General features: G+C 41.7%; 1 protein-coding gene across 4 annotated transcripts in view; it reads right to left on the reverse strand.

Moving 5' to 3' along the window:
• Positions 1-7,090: 7,090 nt before the first annotated feature.
• The window catches only part of KLHL32 (kelch like family member 32), a 121,547-nt gene continuing 109,122 nt past the window's right edge, over positions 7,091-19,515 (reverse strand). For all 4 annotated transcript variants that reach the window (XM_053974410.1, XM_053974406.1, XM_053974408.1 and 1 more), the window contains 4 exons: positions 15,072-15,130; positions 12,472-12,664; positions 10,243-10,337; positions 7,091-8,439 (listed from right to left, as the gene is read on the reverse strand). In XM_053974410.1, coding sequence (XP_053830385.1) covers positions 8,278-8,439; positions 10,243-10,337; positions 12,472-12,664; positions 15,072-15,130 — 509 coding nt within the window. In that variant the 3' untranslated portion in view covers positions 7,091-8,277. The remainder of the gene's footprint in view (positions 8,440-10,242; positions 10,338-12,471; positions 12,665-15,071; positions 15,131-19,515) is intronic.

The raw sequence follows: 19,515 nt of genomic DNA on the forward strand, positions 1-19,515 counted from the left end.
TCTTAAAATTGATCTATATTTTCCAGGGGTCCCAATGGTTTTTTAATTGGTCATGACATTATTAGTTATCCACCTATACTAGGTGTGAAAGGTGTGAGGGAAAAAGAAGAGAGGACAGACTTCTAATTAAAATATTCATCATTTGATAATAGGCTAGTAATTATTCCTGTTTGCTGGGAGAGTTGGATCTTTCAAACACTTTGCTGTGTTATGGGTCTTTCCAGGGTGGATCTAGCTCTGTAAATTTTTCTGCATTTTTTTTCCTGAAGTGCTTAGGAAACTTTCACTAATGGCTGTGGTATCCACACTTTTCACTTCCCTCAATACTTTGAAGCTTTCTGAAAATTTCTGAAACTACTTACTGGACTTCAGAGTGGGTTTGCCAGTAATGGCAACACCAGTGAGCAGGCTCTTACTTTTAAAGTTATTCACATTTTAATTTTCCAATGTTAACAGAAAGGAAAAATTATTTTTATGCCTAATAGCTCCATAAAAATCCCTAAAATCTTGTTCAGAGCAGCTTCCCTTTCGTTACCGTAATCTTATCAAGTTGAACTAGATAATCTTCTTGCCTAAATCGGCTATCAGTACTTCAGATAATGCAGTAACTAAAAGCCTCTTTAGGCTACTTAATAGTGCAGAACATGGAGGTTCTTTTCATTATGAAAGTAACTTATTGAACCTGCATTGTAGCTTCTCCTCAGCTTATGTACCTGGGAGTTTATTCATCCCAGGAGCATTCTGCTTCTGAAAAGCTTTTTTAAAAAAAATTAAAAACACCCTTCTCCAAGAGAAATTAATTGAGATGCCCTTGAAATTTGAGTCCTACCACACAGTAGATCCCGGAACAGATGTCTGACTGTAGTATTACTTCCTGAAAGTAAAAGCTGTGATTTTAAAGGATAGAACAGATATTACAATGAAGCATTTAATGATGTGCTTAGTAGGTTATTAAAGACATATTTAATACAATCTCTAGTGGTTGGAAGTTTCTGAAAAAGCAACAGGACTTTATGTAAATGCACAGCAGCTCCTGGCACATGAGAAACTAATTTAAACAGTTTGGAAAATACCATTCTTCTTTGTCACAAAGTTAATGCAAACAGAAACAAGGCATTTTGCATCATAGTCATCAACCAGTGCCAAATGGGGGACCTGATGGGTTGTATGGACATTTGCAGATGTGACTGATAGCTCCAATAATATTAGTGAGAGGAAGACTTGCAGAGTGCTAGTTTATGCTGACCTACCAAGCACACACCAAACAGCAGTCCAAAATCAGTCAGGGGGAACAAAGAAAATGCTGGTTTTAACTAAAACATAGAAAAAATCTAAAAGCTAAAAAAAAAATATATCCTATTAGATGGTGTCGGTATAAAGGCTGCTTAAGGCAATAAACATTATTTAAATTAAACCTTTATTATTTTATACTGAACAATTTGGTTTAAAAAGGGGTAGATTCAGACTAGATACATGGAAGAATTTTTTTTATTATGAGGATGGTGAAACACTGGGACAGGTTGCTCAGAGAGTTGGTAGACACTCCCTCCCTGGAAGCATTGAAGGTCAGGTAAGATGAGGCTCTAAGTAACCTCACTCATTTGAAGATTGCTACTCATTGCAGGGGTGTTTTATTTCTACGATGGCAAGGATGTCTCCCAGCACGTTTAAAAATACCACTGCTGCATGGATGAACATTTCCTGCAGCTGTAAATTCTGCAACAGATGGTGAAAAGATCCTGAAAATAATTGTAGCCAGAGTACCTAATTCAGAGAAATTTCATTATTCAAACCCATCTATATAATGAAAAGTTGGTGGTATTAAGCTGTTTTGAATGTTGTGATGGTTTAACCCCAGCGAGCAGCCAAGCCTCACACAGCTGCTCCCCCACCAGTGTGACTGGGGAGAGAATTGAAAGGGTAAAAGGTAGGAAACTCCTTGGCTGAGACAAAGTTTAATGGGGAAGGCAAAAGCCATAACTAGGAATGGCATGCAAATAAAGCAAAGCAAGGAATGAATTCGCTGCTTCCCCAGGGCAGGCAGGTGTTCAGCCATCTCCAGGACAGCAGGGCCCCATCACACGTAACAGTGTAGCATGTAACATGGGAAGATGAACACCATCACTCCAAATATCTCTTCCTTCTTCCCCCAGTTCATGTACTGAGCATGATGTCACATGGTCTGGAATGTCCCTGTGGTCAGTTGGGGTCACCTGTCCTGGCTGTGTCTCCTCCCAGCCTCCCAGGCACCCCCAGCCCCCTCCCCAGCGTGGCAGTACGAGAAGCAGAAAAGTCCTTGGCTCTGTGTAAGCCCTGCTCAGCAATAACAAAAACATCTCTATATTATCAACCCTGTGTTCAGCACAGATCCAGAACACAGCCCCATACCTGCCCCTGTGAAGAAAATTAACTCTACCCTAGCCAAAACTAGCAGACATCTTAATTACTGATAGCTATAGAATGATTGTCAGTGGAGTTTTAACAAAATTTTTAATTTCAGTATGCTTTTCTTTGCCCTGAACCTGGTGCCCTAAGTATGCTTTTAATTGCCCTAGTCTGTGACCAGAATGTCCTTTCATTTGGAAATGCTAATACTGGTGACAGGATATCTGTCTGAAACCAAGCCATCATGAGCCTTGCCAGAATTTTCCACGCTGATCTCCTTGGCCAGAGGACTGTTCCAGGATATAAGAGGACACAGTTTTGTGATGTGTGTTTATATATACTTTGCACCCTTTTTTTTCTGCAATGTATAGAATTGAGATCTAAATAGACAGTATTTAATCTTTATATTTCCCTTATTCCAGAATTCAGAAAATCAATCACCTCTGACCCATTATCATTCTTGTGATATGAAGCACATGTCCAGCACATGATGAACAATGGCAGGCAGAGGGAAGTCTGGCTTATCTTTCCTTTAGTAACCTTAACAAGATAACATGAAAAAAAATACCTTCCCTTCAGAATTCACATATGACTTCCATTAGTCTCACAAAGCTGTCCCTCTGTTTCATAAGAATTTTACATTTGTTATTGTTATCGAAGAGCAGAACTATGCTAATTTAAATTACTCTTTGCTTTCATTTTCAATGGAAAAACAAAAAAGGGGGGGGGGGTTACATGGTTTGATAAAAAAGAGGTTCTGAAATAGGAAAATTCACACATTTTATGCCAAAATAGAGCAGCAGACCCATGGAAGGAATAAGGTCCTGGCCTATCTGTTGTAATTGAACAGAAGAGGAGCTGCCAACTGCTTGGTCATCTAAGGAACTTTGATAACTCTGCACTTAAATGCACTATAGTTCCCTCAGGAAGCAAAAAAGAGGTTTTACTGCACTCTGGTTTTCCTTCTTTCAGAAGCTTTTTGAAAATTAGGTATGCAATGGGTATTTCCAGTTTAATCATATTTTAGAATTTTTAACTATTACTTAAAACTCAAATTCAGTGTAATCAGCCCATCTGTTAGCAATGGTTATAAAATTATGTTGAAGATTAAAAATCTGATGCAGTGTCAATATGTCCTAGCATAATTAAGCTTGTTTTCTGATGAATGACTAGGATATAGCTTTTGTCTACTTGAGCAGCTTCAAAGTGGTAAACCTTTTGCAAACTTAATGTACAAAGTGCAAAGGTATGTACAGAACAACAACAAAAAAAAGCAAAAGCTCAGATCCTCTATTTATATATGTGGTATCTTTAGAGGCCTTTGGAAATGCCAGCAGAGTAACTCCACATTACAACCAAATTCACTGCATTTGTCAGTCCATCAAACACTATCTTGGCTCTACCCTTCTCCTTGCAGAATGACACCAAAACAGGCATTAAAAATGCAAATTGGCTAAATTCATTGTTTGGTTTAGAAAGGCCCAGCATGACCTGCATAGGCACTGGTGGAGAGTTGCACAGCATTTACTTACAGGAATTGAGGATGTTGCTAAAAATACTTACTCTGTTCTTCAGTACTTGAAACATTGCAACATTAATGTTTTAAGCATTTTAATTCTGGCATTACTGTGAAACTGCTATATATAATCATCTCTATTGGAAAACCATTCTTTATGTGGACACTTTATCCCTTTGCAACGTGTCCTTGGGGGAGAAAAAAAACCCTCATTTTGCAAAAATAGAACTGCATAAGTCCTTTATACACAGTCTTGTGTGCTAAACTTCCTGCAGTCTTCCTCCCCTGCAAACTCTGTCTGCAGATGAAGTGTTTTAACCTTGCCCTCTTAATTTATTCTACATTTTAATTTTCAATAAACAGATGCCGCCTCTTTTCGCGCCTGTTTCCACATTGTTCCACATTCTGCCTGGGTTGTTTCTGCATGTGTGAATATTCAATTATCTGTTTCTCCACGATTCTGCAACTGATGTACTAAATGTATGTACAGGTTTGGGGGAGGGTAACTGGGGAAGGCAGAATTTAGATGAAAAAGAGTTACAGCAGTTTCAGCTCTTCTTAGAGTCAGGAATTTGGCTCAAAAGCTGCTAAACTAAGAAGAAAATCCTAAGCCACAACTAGAAGTCAAAGGATTACAAAACCATTACTGTACAGAAGCAGAATTGCTGCACACTGGCTCATAATGTGAGTGTTTCTTTAGTCAGCACTTGGGTGTGAAATGCTCAAGAGACACCAAAGTGGCAGAAGAGGCTGTTGCTGCTGCTGCTTGTGAAAATTGGGCATTTTATGGATTAAAAGCAGAAAGTAGCTGATTCACTTGTGGTTATTTATAGCTAAAAGCTGGTAACACATTTTAGGACTCAAAGGTAAAGTATATATTTATATACTTTAATTAAAGCTATATAAAGGATAGAATATTATTCTTTATGGGCATGGCCTGAAAAAGATCAGAGAACAGCTTTTCAATACAGATCTTCAAGACCTTGTGGCCCAAAAGTCTTAACTGCAGATATAAATAGCCTTAATGTGTAAATCTAAGGAATTCAGGGCACAGAACTGCACTCTCTTGCAAACAGGACAGTCAGTGACTGCTGCATTATTCACTGGTAAGAACACCTCTTCCCCTGAAGCAGTAGTGGGTTCTCACTGGTTGCAACTTGTCCCCTTACCTTGCACACTCCCAGCTGGATAAATGACTTGTGCTGGCATCTGCTCTCCCACTGTGATGATCAGACTCTGGCAGCAGAACCAACAAGCATGGAAATAATATTCTTGTTCTGGACAGCTTTAAGGTTGTGTGGAAAAACTGAGCTAAACTGTGTCAGAGGTACATACCAAAACCAGTAGGCTGGGTAGGGACAAAGGTCAGGTTCAGAGTTGTATGTCTGCCCAAAATAGTACAAAATTTAGAACATCACAGGTGGATCAGGAGGTCACACACAGGATTCTGCAACCATGGTAGTTTGCAGAGCAAGGACATGGTGATTCAAAAAGTTCAGCTCACTAGGCAGCCTTTGCAGGAATCCTGCACAGCTGCAGGTGGCAGATGAAGCCAGCTTTGCTCTCCTATCCTAACTCCTTCCAGCTGAGACCCCTCAGCCACAGCAGGGTGCTCTCTGTCTGCTCTTGCATCCACACTCCTCCCTTTTCTTACCTGGCAATAATTAACAGGGTTTTGCTCATCTGGCAAGGGCTATGAGGCATTTTCTGACTTCAGGTGCAGCAAAGCACCCTCCATCTGTCCTGTAGGCCTGCAACAAAAGCAGAAAAACCCAGATAGGAAAGTGTGACACAAATGACTAAGAGGTTGCTGTGAAAGACCTCTGTAATCAATGGAGCCTGATGATTAAAAGCCAGAGCAGGATCCTGACACTAACAGGAGCATATGTGTTGTCCTGAGGCTCTGTGGCAGGGGTACCCCTAACCAATATAATGCAATTGCACAGCTGTTGAAAACTGCCATTCACAGTGTAGACAATTGGTGACAACTAGCAGAGCAGTAGAAGTGTCTAAAGGGCAGAACAAACATGATAAACAACTTTCTTGCCTTTCAGACCTCGAACCAAGAGGCACATGCTGCTTTGCATAAGGAAGCTGCCCCCCTCTGCTTCTCAAACCCAGGCCACTGCTGCCACTTTCTGCCACTGCTCAGCAGTCATCCTGATCCATCCTAATCCCTCCCCCTGCTCTCCAGAAGCAGCAGTTTAGAAATGATTCCATAGCTGTGGTAAGCTATGAGACCTAGGAATAAAAGTGTCCAAACTAAGCTGAGACATAGAAAACACACTTTGCACAATTGTCCAGAAGTGCCCTGGGCTTTACAAACAGGAAGTGTCAGTTCTGCCCCCAAAACAAAAGCAGATCACTCACCTGGTGTGAGACCTCTGTGATGAGACTCAAAGCCCCTGCACAGGTTTTTATTATTTTAGCCACCCTCCTCTTGAAAATGAGACATGTACTCTGTTTGTGTCCCTGAAAGCCACACCTAAGTCAGAGTTTGTATACTTGCCTGGCTTGGGCCCTGCAGCCCACATAGGAAAACAATTTCTGTAAATGGATGGTTCAGAGAGCTGTCCCTTGCATGCAGATTTCCAGGAGATTAAACAAATTAAACCAAGAAATTAAAATATGTCTTGATGTACAGCCTATTCAGCTCCCATGCAGCACAGAGAGAAGTCCTGCCTAGATATAGGCGTGCTTGTTGCACAGAGGGAGATGGTGTTAGCAACTCGAGCCAGTGTGCCAGGCAAAGACTGTGCAGCTGCAGCTCAGCTTGAGGCAAGGAAAGTGAGAAAGCTCAGCAAAAAAAAAAAAAAAAAACCACAAAAAAAAAAAAAAAAAAAAAAAAAAAATCCCAAAACCCGACCATAAAAAATTCTAACCTGATAAGTATGGAAAAGGAAAGGTGATGTTCCACCAATACACTGCCCAGCGGGAGACAGAAATGATAAGGAGTTACCTCCCTGTAATCAGACCCTTAAAAGTTAAAAGATAGTTTTGATTAGAAAGCGCTGCTCACTGGACGAAGTCAAACCTGTTCCTGTCCAGCAGGCACGGGCTACTGCTGCAGCACATTCCACATGTGGCATTAGCAGGAGCATCAGCAGGAATTTGATAGGTCTGCTCAGGCAGCACAGTGGCAGGGAGCTGATCAGTAGGTAAGGCAGAGAAGTGCAGACTATCCATAAATCAGAAATAGAGAAAGATTTAATTACATGCTTGGTTAATATTTACAAACATTGACATTTTTGTTCAATATGTAAATAAAACACAGAGATGAGAGACAGGGACTGCAGTAGCCAAGCAAAGCCGAAATACACCAGGTTAGAGTATTTGCTGTGAGCTGGCATATGCCTGGAGAGTGGAATGGAGACACGCTATATAAAATGAAAGAATAAATAAATAAATATTGACATTGTTCTACACCTGTTTAGCCTCTGGAGACCAGTGATTTGTGGGACCATATGTTGAACAAAATGAGACTGTTCACTGATAATTGTAAATGTGGTGACCCCTTGCAAACTGGATATTAAAAATATTAAGTAAATGGCACATTTTAATTATACAGTAAAGAGGCTTATCTCCACCATTAAAAGACTGCAGCTGTCAGGAAGAATTGATCATATGACAGAAGGTAACATTTATTTGGTAGTAGACCTTGGTAAATGACATCCCAAACAATCTTTAGATTCTCAGACAAACACATTCAGTTCAGACTTGAGTTTAACCATGAGGCTTCATTTTCTTTGCCTTTCAGCTGAGACAATTTTTATGTGTTCCTCATATCCTATAGGGCTTGTTTGTTTTTTTTTTATTTTTGTTTTAATCTGTTTTGAAGTATTTAAATTTCAAATGAAGCATTATTAAATGAGAAACTGTAAACGATGGAGTTCAGAATTGGAAGTCAACACATTTGTTATTCTTTTTGCCAAAGGTATTGAGTAAGTTGCATAATTAGCACAGTATTGTATCATCTTTGTCAACATAAACAGAGATTTTTTACTGTCTTTGAAAGCGCCACTGGTGAACAACTGAATGTGCAGACTCCAAAGAGCAGCGGCCCAGGAAGAGCTGAGAGCATCCACGATGGCTGACGAAGTTGCATAAGGAAATGACGAAGACACGTAGCAAGTGGTCACCGGCAGAAATGCAAAACGCGCTCACGTATCTGCTCTGTGTCTGAGGCTGAGGAAACTGCAAGCCAGCTTTGGAACTTCCTTCCTGCCTGCTGTGATCTGACTTTAAGACAAATGTGTGATGGTAAAGCAGCAGCCCAAGTGGATTGATTCTTCTCACTGACCCAGAGAAACCCTTCTATACACAGGGTTTGATGTTTTCCTTCTCCACGTCCGATTCCGTGAAGCGCAAGGAATGTGTCACATTGTGCCGATCCTGTGGTGAGGCACTTGCAGAGTCTGAAGGTTGGGACACGTGAAATAAGGAGCTGGAAGAAAGCAGGCTGCTATTCCATTGGAAGCAAAAGGGAGCGTAGGCCCATAGAATACCTCTTCCTTCCCCTCCTTGCTAACATCCAGCACCTGCATGGCAAAGCATACAAAATATTTTTGGGATCACAGAAGAAAGCTGAAACAGATTTGCTGGCACCCACCTCATGTATTTACTATTAATCCCAGTGGAAAAGGTAGCTTAAGATAATTTTTAAATCATTTATGGATTCGGTGATCCATCTGCTGTTCTCATCACCCAACCCAAAACCTGAGTGCTCAGGCACTTGGGAGCAAACAATGACATTGGATCCTTCTTTCCTGGCAGGAGAATGTGCAGCCGTGCAGGTGGGTTACTCTGCACAGAAGGGCTCCTGTTAGCACAGAGTACAAATCATTTGTCAGCTCCAAGGTATTTAGGGGGCACAGAAACTCTATGGAAGATGGGAATGCCAAATAAATGACTGACTTAAAGTAAGTAAAGAAATTTAAAGAAAAAGTGGAATTTTTTTCTTCCAAAGGAGAAAGTAACCTCAGATTTCCTCAGCTGGAAGATAAAAGGGCTAGTTTTGCTGGTTAAAGCCAGGCACACTGCCAACAGCTGAGAAGGGACAACACACACAGCTCTGCCAAATCACTCATTATATTTCTTTTCCCTTTTATGTGGGGACTGTGTCAGGCAAGCTGCCAGTTCACGACCAGTCTGGGGATATGGACAAATGTCCATTTAAGAAAGCAAGATCCCAGGATTATTTTTACTTGTCACTAAGCTGTGTTAAAACCCAGGTGCAATACTGAGAGTACCTGTTGATGATAAACGAGCCCACTGGTGGAGCACAGCTGCTACCTCTATACGGTGCTATTACTCCATCTAAGCATTGTATGTCAGCCATATCCAAGCCAGACTGAATGACTTTTTCCAGTAAATTTTTTGGTTTGGTATCCAACAACTTGCTAAAACACAGTTATACTAATGACCAGAACATGTTTTTAACTGTTGATCTTGCATTATCTTACTATTTACAAATTCATGCTACTAAGTGCTCAATATAAGACCAGCAGCTTGGCAGCCTAATATACTCCCTTCTTATGCTAAGCTTAACTTCTAGTCTTATGGGACCGTTTGGAGGTGAAATTCTAAAATCCAAAAAGTTGGGAGCTAGTAAAAATGTTATTTATCAGCAAAAGTGCAGAAACTGAGATATAAACAGGAGTTTCTGCCTTTAACTGCCCAGCTGGTGACAAAGCAGTGGCTATGATGCAGAACTGCTTCACTCAGAAACATGCAGAAAGATAAGAATTCCTAATTTCTGTACCAAAATACCTGAAAGCCATGGATCTGCGGGTGAGCTGCTTTTATAAAAGATGGGAGAGCAGAAGAGTTTGTTGGACAACCTATTGCCTAGGGCAGGGATCAAAAAACTTCAATTAGTAATAAGCAGTAGGGCAGGTAGCAGGCTGACTGCACTTGGTCAATGAACAACTAGTTAACTCTGGCTGCCCTTCAGAAACACAACTTGGAAAGAAAAGAAAAATCCCAATATGGGCTGAAAAATTCTTAGCCCCATCATCCATTTCTGCAACCCTTTTAATTTTGAACTTGATTGTGTAACCAGTGAATATATATACACGTTATTTTATCCAAACCTTGCCAAAGGAAAGACAATTCACCCCTGGTTTACTGGAATATCTTAGAGGAATTGCATCTATTGGCTCATCTGGAAATACTTTTAATTTCTACAGTATTTCCTCTGTTTATGCAGGTTCAGTGCCTGCATAAGAAATATCCTTAATCTCTCCTCTTCACATGTATTTTCCTTTTTTAATAACAACTGTGCAAAACTTATACTTGCAAGATTATTGGAAAAGACTTTAAAAGAAACCTAAATCGCTCACCTGGATACATGCCAAAGGCTCATTTGTCCAAATCGAATAGCCACCAACTAAATATATTCTACCATTGTGGACAGCAACTCCAGACTCATTTTGACCTAAAGCAAAGAAGGAAATAGAAACCACTTTCAGTGTTTAATTAACCCTTTTAACACCAAATGCTGGAGTTCTGTAATGGGATGCAAACACTCCTGGCAGTGACTTGACTGTTCCAGAATTCCCAGCGTGTTGGAGTGAAGGTGAGGCGTGGGGGGGCAGTTCCTTGCTCTCTGCAGGAGCCCTGCCTGGTGCTGCCCAGGTGTGGCTGTGCAGGACCATTCACTCCCTCCTCACGTGTGTCTCAGGTGACAGACACAGTCCCCACCTGCCCCTCAGCCTCCATCAGACATGAACAAACAGAGGCTGAGAGCACCGAGTGCCCCCCGTGTGCTGCCCACACCTGTTCAGCCCTGCTCTTCCAGGTACAAGCACAGGAGCTGCTGCACAAGTTCATCCCCATAGCAACGGTCTCCCAACAAGTTTGGGAGTTTTGAAGGAAAAATACAGCCTAAAAAAAAAAATCTGCACTACACAGTTCACCAGGCACATTTACTGCCAGTTGTACTGACAGAAAGAAAGGCTTAGGTAGCTTCTTAAGGCTCGGGTTGTGGAAACAACCTGGAGGCAGTGGAGAGGAGGCTGCCTGACAGCATTCAGTGGGACAGGGTCAGCTCCAGAATGAGAAGGGCACCTGCACTGCCAGGGTTTTGCAGTTGCAAATCAGATGACATCCTTCTCAAAGGCTGTCAGTTCCTCCACATAATAAAATAATGAACTAGCGAGCAAAATACACATGAAAAACTAGTTCTGTTTGACCATGTGCAATTCCTTTTTAATCTATGCCTCTCTCCCTAGTGTCCAGCAAGTACTCTGATGGTCTGACTTGGAAACCAAGCAACCCTACTGTTGGTACTTCTCTAACAATGTGTCACGTGCCTGTCTGGAAGTGTGGCCAGCAGGTTCAGGGAGGGGATTCTGCCCCTCTGCTCCACTCTGGTGAGACCCCACCTGGAGTGCTGTTCCCAGCTCTGGGGACCTCACTGCAGGAAGGATAGGGACCTGTTGGAGCAAGTCCAGAGGAGGCCACCAAGTTGATTAGAGAGATGGAGCACCTCTTCTAGGATGAAAGGCTGCTAGGATTGGGGTCTGTTCAGCCTGAAGAAGAGAATGCGTGACCTAATTGTGGCCTTCCACTACCAGCAGAGAGCCTACTGGAAAGCTGGAGAGGGACTTTTAAAAGGGCATGTAGTGACAGGACAAGGGGGATTGGCTTCAAGCTGGAAGTGAGTAGGTTCAGATTAGGTATTAGGAAGAAAATCTTTACTGTGAGGGTGGTGAGGCTGCCCAGAGAAGTTGTGGATGCCCAGTCCCAGAAAGTGCTCAAGGTTGGATGGGGCTTTGAGCAACATGGGTCTAATAGGAGGTGTCCCTGCCCATGGCAGGGGGTGGGAACTAGATGATCTTTAAGGTGCCTTCCAACCCACAACCATTCTACAATTCTGTGTCTCTCCCTGGGATTCAAGGGGATACTGCATCTGGGAATTGTATCAGGTTGAGGTGAACTTTGGTGGAGTGGGTGGCAGGGACAGTGAGCTGCAGTGTTTTCCAAGTTCCAGCTGTAACAGTTCTTCCTAATATGTCAAGAAGAACTTTACAGATCCTGTAGTTAACTAAGTGCTCAATTAATTTCTGACTTGATGGAATTCCAACAAGGACATGTCCTTTTGGGTAATTTATTAAGGAGATACTATTTAGAAATAAGCAAGAGTTAACAAATTTCAGTGAAAGCTTTGCCCTATAATGCCAGCAGAAACCACTACAAAACAATGCTACATGGTAAAGACACATCAGTCTCTTGTACACTCACTCAGGGAGCTAAACCAATACCACAGGCAAGCTTTTGGAGAATGAAAAAACAGTACTGGTAATATTATGACAAATTATTTTTGACTGCTTAATTAAATGAAATTTATCTGCGCATTCTTCAAAATTTAATGTACAATGTACAGAAACAAACGTTTTGTAGACCACTGAATGCCAGAACTGTAATGAAAAGTGTCTTCTTGGCTAACAGTGGTCCCTAAATTGGAAGCACTTGTCGCAAAGTCACGGAGTTCCACATACTAAAGGCATCAAAAGGGAAAAGACATTTCAGTTCAACAGTAGTGAGCTCCCCTTTTGTACAATGCTCACCTGTCAGCATGTTGAAGCTGCAACGGGTCCACTGGTCGGCGTCTATGCTGTAGGAGTCGATGTGACGGACCAGGATCCGATCGTTGTTGTAGTCGAGGTCGTTCCCACCTAACACGTACAGCTTCCTTTGCACGGCGGCCATGGAGTGATACACTCTCCTCTGCAGCATCGGGCTACGGCTTAACCACTTATTCTGGAAAGACAAGGAGCTTGTCTAAGCGCTGCTCCATGGCACACCCACAGCGGTAGCGCAATGAACAGTAGCACAGTACCGGTTTCTTCTTACCCTTGGTCAGGAATCACAAGTGCATGTACTGGTTCTGGTCATATGCTAGACATGTGTGTTGGTTGTAACACTGAATAAGGATAGTGGACTTTCAACACATGGTTTTATAGTTCTCACGTTTAAGTTCATTAATTTAATGGCATTTCTTGCTCTATTTTTTCTGTCTAGCTCATCAGGTTTCAAAGGTCTTTTTTTTTTTCCCTTTATAACTCAGTAGCAAATTCTCCTTAAACCAGACTATTAAATGTCTCCTTTGTAGACAGTGCTAAAATTATCTGTACCAATGAGCTCTGTTATGTGAAAAGAGAGATTCTTCTGCCTTTTGTTATTCAGAAGCTTATTTGATCTTATCCTTGGGGAATAAAGCAACAGGAGAAATAATTTCCTAAAGAATCTTCTCAAATGATTAATTTGGTTTAATGTCAACCCTTTATTTGTGGCAACTTAAAGTTCCAACCCTTTGCATATTTTTCTTACTCATCAACAATATTCAAGAATTTTACCTGTTTAGGGGAGAGGCTGGAAGACATGGAAGACAAGGGATTAAAGCAAAGTATTTTATACCTGAGAAAACAATTGCTCCTGCTATGCCTACCAAATCAAACAACCTGGCAAGGGATAAGATTAATTTAAGTGGAGAAAGTTAAAAATCTGTGAGGAAATTTTTTGTGATACATGTGCAGCAACTCCAGAGTCTCTAAGCCTTCTGCCTTTTAACCTCCACAATATATAGCTATACATCTCAATGTGTAATAGTTGAATATTAGGCATTAATGTTTGCATTAGTAGTCCAGTCTCTTAACACCAGACTATAGACACCATCTGCTTTGCAAAGCCTGCCTGCATCCCCTGATTATATCTTTAGCTTCCTCCACTGCAGTGCCTGCCAGGTGAGCCTCAAAGCACTGCAAAGGCAGCGAAACAGAGGGGCCTGGCAGGGTCATTTCTAATAAGGCGGTGTGTGAATACTAATCAGTGGTGGGGAAGCAGAGGTCAGCGCAGCCGGCTTGCTGGCAGGTAGCTGTGTGCTCGGTGGCAGATGGCAGGCATTATCGACTCGCCACAAAGGCCTCGCGCAGGAGCAGGCGCCGGGGCTCCGTGATGGAGCTATTGAGATTCCGTGCGAGATGCAAGCAGATGTGATGGTTTCCAGTACCCACTGTAAACAATATGCCAGCAGAATTTTTAAAAAGAGCCTGTGTGTACAAACACGAAGCAGACGTCGTTTGAAGAATGCAAGTGCACAATTCCTCTGTAACTCTTCACGCGCCAGGCTGGGTTCCTCGCCGTCAGCAGGGCACACTGAGGCAGCCCCGGTAATTTGGGATGCAACTTTCACATCAGTAGGTGAAGAATCCCAAGTGAAAGGTACACAATAGAGACAGGGTATCCAAATGTGTGCCCCCCTCACAAGCAAAGTAAGACTGCTGCCTGTAACTGTTACTTGGATTTAGGACAGTCAGCATTTGTAGTCAATGACAAAACTGCACATCGAAAAGAACGAGGCAGGTGTGTCATCTCCTGCTTTGTGCTTCAGGCCCTGTATGTGCTATGCTTTAAATAGTCAGTGGGAACCACATAGAAGTATCTCCTGGCACACTTTTGTTCCAAATACAGCAATCAAAGCCCCTATCCTACAATCAGAAAAGTCAATACTCTTCCACGTGGGTGTAAATAAGGCTATGTAACTCTGATTGCAAGCTTAGGACTTTAAATTCCTAATACAAGCAAGAGGGCATAACCATGCCCTAACCCTCTGAAATGGTTACTGAGCCGTGCTAACCTAATCAAAACACATACATTATGTATGAAATAATCCCTAAAAGATATTTTAGGTGCTTGGGTAATGAAATGATAGGCACCCTTGCAGTCAGCAGAGTAAGTCACGGCCAGGTAGTACAGTTCTCAAAGTATTCAGGAAACAAAAAGGCCCATATATGCAATTCAAAACAGAAATGCCAATGACAAGGAGCAGTTTTGGAACACAGACTTTGAGTATACATTGCCCAGGGCTGCTGGATTACAAAAAAAAAAAAAAACAAAAAAACAAGCAAAATAAAATACTGATAAATACAGGGGATTTAAAGAACATTTCTATATTTAATCTAGGATGTTTCTAATTCCTACAGGCTTAAAAGACATAATAAGTTGTCAGGGTCTCCATCACTCTGTTAAACTCACACATCAGTACAAAGTGAATTTAAAACACCACTAATTCAAATGGTCAGCACTTTTAGCCTTACAAAATTTTTGTATGTATTTGCCAAGAGATCTGTTTGAAGCAAAACAGAACATATATAACACAGATACTCACCTGCTTAGGATCATAGACCATGAGTCTATTTTGATATTGTGCAGTATTTGTTACTCCTCCTATAAAAGAGTTCATACAGGTTAAATTTTTTCATATAGGCAAAGCCAGGACCTAGATCAGGTACAGCAAAATAACCAATTCTAGAGTTCATCTGCAGATAATAATTACATTACATACCACCATTTCTGCTTACATTCTACTGCGCTTCTTAATCTGGTTACAAGGGAAAAAAGGAGCCACATTTGTCAAATATACAGAAACACAGAACAGCATCAATAAACAGCCCCCATACACTTCCTTTGTAGAGCTAATTCTGTGGGCCAAAAATGAGTAAAAAATGGATCTCTTTATCCATAACTGTGCATTCAACGTTCTTCAAGACACAAAGATAAAACCATTCGTGTTCCATGGAACATACAGTGTGTGACAGGGTTTAAAAGAGGAGGAGGCGGGCTTGCATCAGTGAGAAGGAAGAGGTCAGAGAGAAGCTCTGCCTTATCAAAGACATGACAGAGGGATACCACTGCCAGTTAAAAACACAGGTCAAGTCTGTGCAACTGTGCTTTCTATACATTTGAAAGAAATTCTGTACTTAGTTTGTATTATAGAAAACGTCTCATTTAGTTGTAAACTTAGATTGGAAGGTTCCTCCACAGTGACCAGAAACAGCCCTACCATTTACTTTTCAATAGTGATCAGGAAAGCATGGTGTTAAGCACCTCAGAAAGGCTCAGAATAGACTCTGACCCAGCTAGATGCTGCAAACCAGCTGTTTACCTCAACACAGTAAAGAGATATTTAATGCCTCATCATCCCTTTCTTGTTTTGTTTTCAATGGCGAATTTCACTAAGTAAACACGGAAAACTTCTTCAGTATGTAATCTTACCTGTGCAAACATGTTTTTGAATGTGCTCAAGCCTTCTGGGGACATGGTGTCACTGCAGCACTGCCACAGGTCCCAGTCCCCCTCTGTCACCACGCTGGGCCCATGGGAAGATGGAATCAGAAATAATGTCTGCAAGCTGCGCCTCACCTTCATCCTGCCACGAGGTCTGGGCAGAACTAGAGTGTGTCAGTGGCCACACACCAGTGACACTCATACTGACAGACAAACTATTTCTATTACAGTTTTAATGGCCCGTAACAATAGTGGACAAAATCTGCATCAGTGAGAGGAAGGATTTTCATCTTATTACATTTCATTTTGTGGTCGCTTCCCTTTTTGTCCGGGCATACCCTGTTTCAGCCAGGACAGCAGCACAGTGACTTAAATTCCTGCTGGCTGAGCTATGGCCCAGTCCCCCTAAGGTTGCTGGGTTAGTTTTTTCCCTTTTATCCCCAAGCCCTGTGCTGGGGAATTCTCATTTTGCCAGCCTCCAACTAGGCCGAAGGCGGCATTTTGGTTCAGAGCCATATCGTGGTTTTGAAACAACTCTGCCACCTCCCCCATGTCATTTTAGGCTGTAGGTTGGGACTAGTGTGCATTCAAGTTTAACCAGAAGCTCTGCTCCAGATGTGCACCAGCCATACTCCAGTTCCTAATGGGAGCATAAAGGTGCATAATAATAACTGGTCTTTTAGATTTGTACCATCTGAGTACTGGGAACATTTGAGCCAGAGGACCAGAACAAACCTCGCGCAAAGCAAAAAGTGTGAAGTGTACGTGGAGTAAACACAGAGAACTTGGTGCCAAGGTTTTACCTGCTGATCTGCTCCTACTGGGCTGAGCTACTTGCTGACATAGAAGTATCCTCTGATCACTCAAAAAAACTTGAATGGGGCCAAGAATCTATAGCAGAGACTACAGATGTATCTATTTTAGAGTCTTTTCTTCAACTGCAGCAGCAAGGAGAAATGATGCTGTTACTTGGGTTCATCTCTGCAAGCAGCAGCCTGTGCTGGGCACCTCCAGAGGGATGGCAGCCCAAACTCTCAGCTCAGAGATGCTCACAGGCTAAGACATAGCTGGGATGAGATGCAGTCTCTCCAAACTGCTTCCATCACACTATGCCACACCCTGCCCATCACAGCACACACAAGAACAGACATTGGAAAGCAAAGACTGCTCCTGTGTCTGATCTTACAATCTGTTATTTGTCTCTACACTGTTGTGCAGCCTTCACATTCCTAGTGGTCATCAGCCAGCGAGACAAAACAATCTTTTCTAATATCTGTTTTGTAAACTCCCAGCACAATGTCTAAAATGACACATCAGATTACTATTTTGAAAAATAAAAATCATAGTTATTTGGATTATTACATCCAGAATATTAAACTACAGGAGACACATTTGAAACACAATTTTGGGTCATACATTTCCATTCTGAAAGGATACCTTAATTTGGGGGGAAAGATGTGAAGGAAGAAGAGAAAGAAGAGTGTTGTTTCCTCATAAAGTAATAAAATAAGTAAAATTATTTCCTTCTCTTCACAAAGGGCCCCTCACATCAAGTACACAGCTTACATCTTTTCCCCTGCAATATTGCTCATCTCTGGTGTTTTATCATTACATTCCCTTCACATACCGCTCTTCACTTTTAGATTAATCTGCCAAAATGAGATGCTAAGGATTTGCATACAGATTTGACTACACAAAAATAGATCTGGAATTAATAACAGTCTCTATATGTTTTAATTTCTTCTAGACTGGAGTACCCTTGCCTCCAGCAGTATTCTTGGCTTTGAAAGTCATCAAGCTGATTTGTCTGCTCTTAGGTTATGATGCCACATGCTGCTACACTGTCCCCTGCAATCAAAGTGCTCGCAGAGATAGATTCCATGCCTTCCCCTAACAAGTATATTTTATAGATTGGCAGTTTTGATCTCCCCTCCCCAGGGGGATAATCTGCATCTTAACAGGTTTCTATAGATACATCTGTCATTAAATATGCCATCTTATATCTGCATCAATTTTCAAACTCTAGTTCCTTCTAACTTTGAAGTGCTATAGCAAAAGTTTAAAATTTTCTGCCAAAATTCAGATTTAACAAGTCTGCAGTGTCCTCTTGAACTATTTTTTTAAATACTACAGACAGCTGGGAAAGGGCAAAACAGCATCAATATGTCTCTTAAAAATAAGAAAAGAAGGGGAAGAAGAGTTTAAATGGTACTAAAAATAATACATACTTTCTCAGAAAAGAAGTGGGGTAGTTCTGAGAGAATTTCTTACACTTCTCTGTTGTGTTTTCTATGAGGAAAGGAGAGGATAGAGAGCCATCATAATGAGAGAAAGCAGTTAAAAATACAAACTATGCTATTAAATTTGATGTCAAGCAATAACAGCTAATGTGGTAGTAACCCAACAGTTAGAGAAAGAGGAAAAAAAAAAAGTCTGTCTGGTTAAATGACAGAAAATTTACAGTTTGGTCAGCATTTGCTGTTTTTATAAACAGAGTGATGATTACATCACTTTATATGAGCAGCTTGCTTTGAGGACTCCAGTTCCTGGGAGGCAAGGAGCATCCTCAGGACAAGACTGACTTTCTTGCTCTTACAGACAGGAGCACACCCTCATGGAAAGGCCATCATCCAACCCATGGGCTCACAGTGTTTTTACACTGCCACAATAACTGTCGCTCACTCCCTTGTAGGCTGCAAATGTTCCTTTTTAAGCCTTCCAAGACCTGTAAATTCCCAGCTCATGCAACAGTGCCCCTCTACATGAGGAAATTGCTCAAGGATACCAAAACATACCTTGTCCATCCCTTTCCCACACTTGATACACATTTTGTGTTATTACAGTCCTCCCAAACACTCCACAAACCGCACTGAGAAACACCTTCAAGACACACTTCTAAAAAGAGAAGGGTAGGAGGCAGTAGATTCAACATTTTCCTCAATGACAATTTATAAGCCATATTTATAACGTGGCCTAGCAAGGCCCCATATGACTTGAGAAATCTGATCCAATCCAAATCGCCCAGAAAATATCACAAGTCTCCCCGCAGTCCCCAAGCGCGAGGCTGTGCGCAGCAATCCGAGTTCACTGGGAGACGTGTAAAACGACATGTTGGCAAAGAGCTCCCATGTGTGCTCCTTCCAGCAAATCCAGGGAATATATAGAAACCCACGACATGTACCCTAAGGTGCTCTGCTATTTTAAAACAGAAAGCGCTCCTTTCTTAGGTGTCTGGGTGTTAAACACAAGATAATTCTTCCTCAACGTGCAAAGCAAACCTGCTGCCTCTTACTGCAGCCAGCCCAGGTGCAGTGAGGAGAGCTGAGCTGGAGTATGTTCTCTCAAGGTAAGGAGTCCCCTGGGAGAGGCCAACAGCAGCTCTGCTTAGTGCTCTTTGACTCCAGATGCAATCGAGCCACAAACAAGAGGGGCACAAGCCCTAGCTTTGTTTAAATCATTAAAGCTGGATGTTTACATTCAATCTAAGGAGAATCAATGGCATCAAACCAATAATGTCCATCACTGAAAGGTATGAGATCATTCAT

This window comes from Vidua macroura, chromosome 3 (genome assembly GCF_024509145.1).
Source record: "Vidua macroura isolate BioBank_ID:100142 chromosome 3, ASM2450914v1, whole genome shotgun sequence".
Classification (NCBI taxonomy): Eukaryota; Metazoa; Chordata; class Aves; order Passeriformes; family Viduidae; genus Vidua; species Vidua macroura.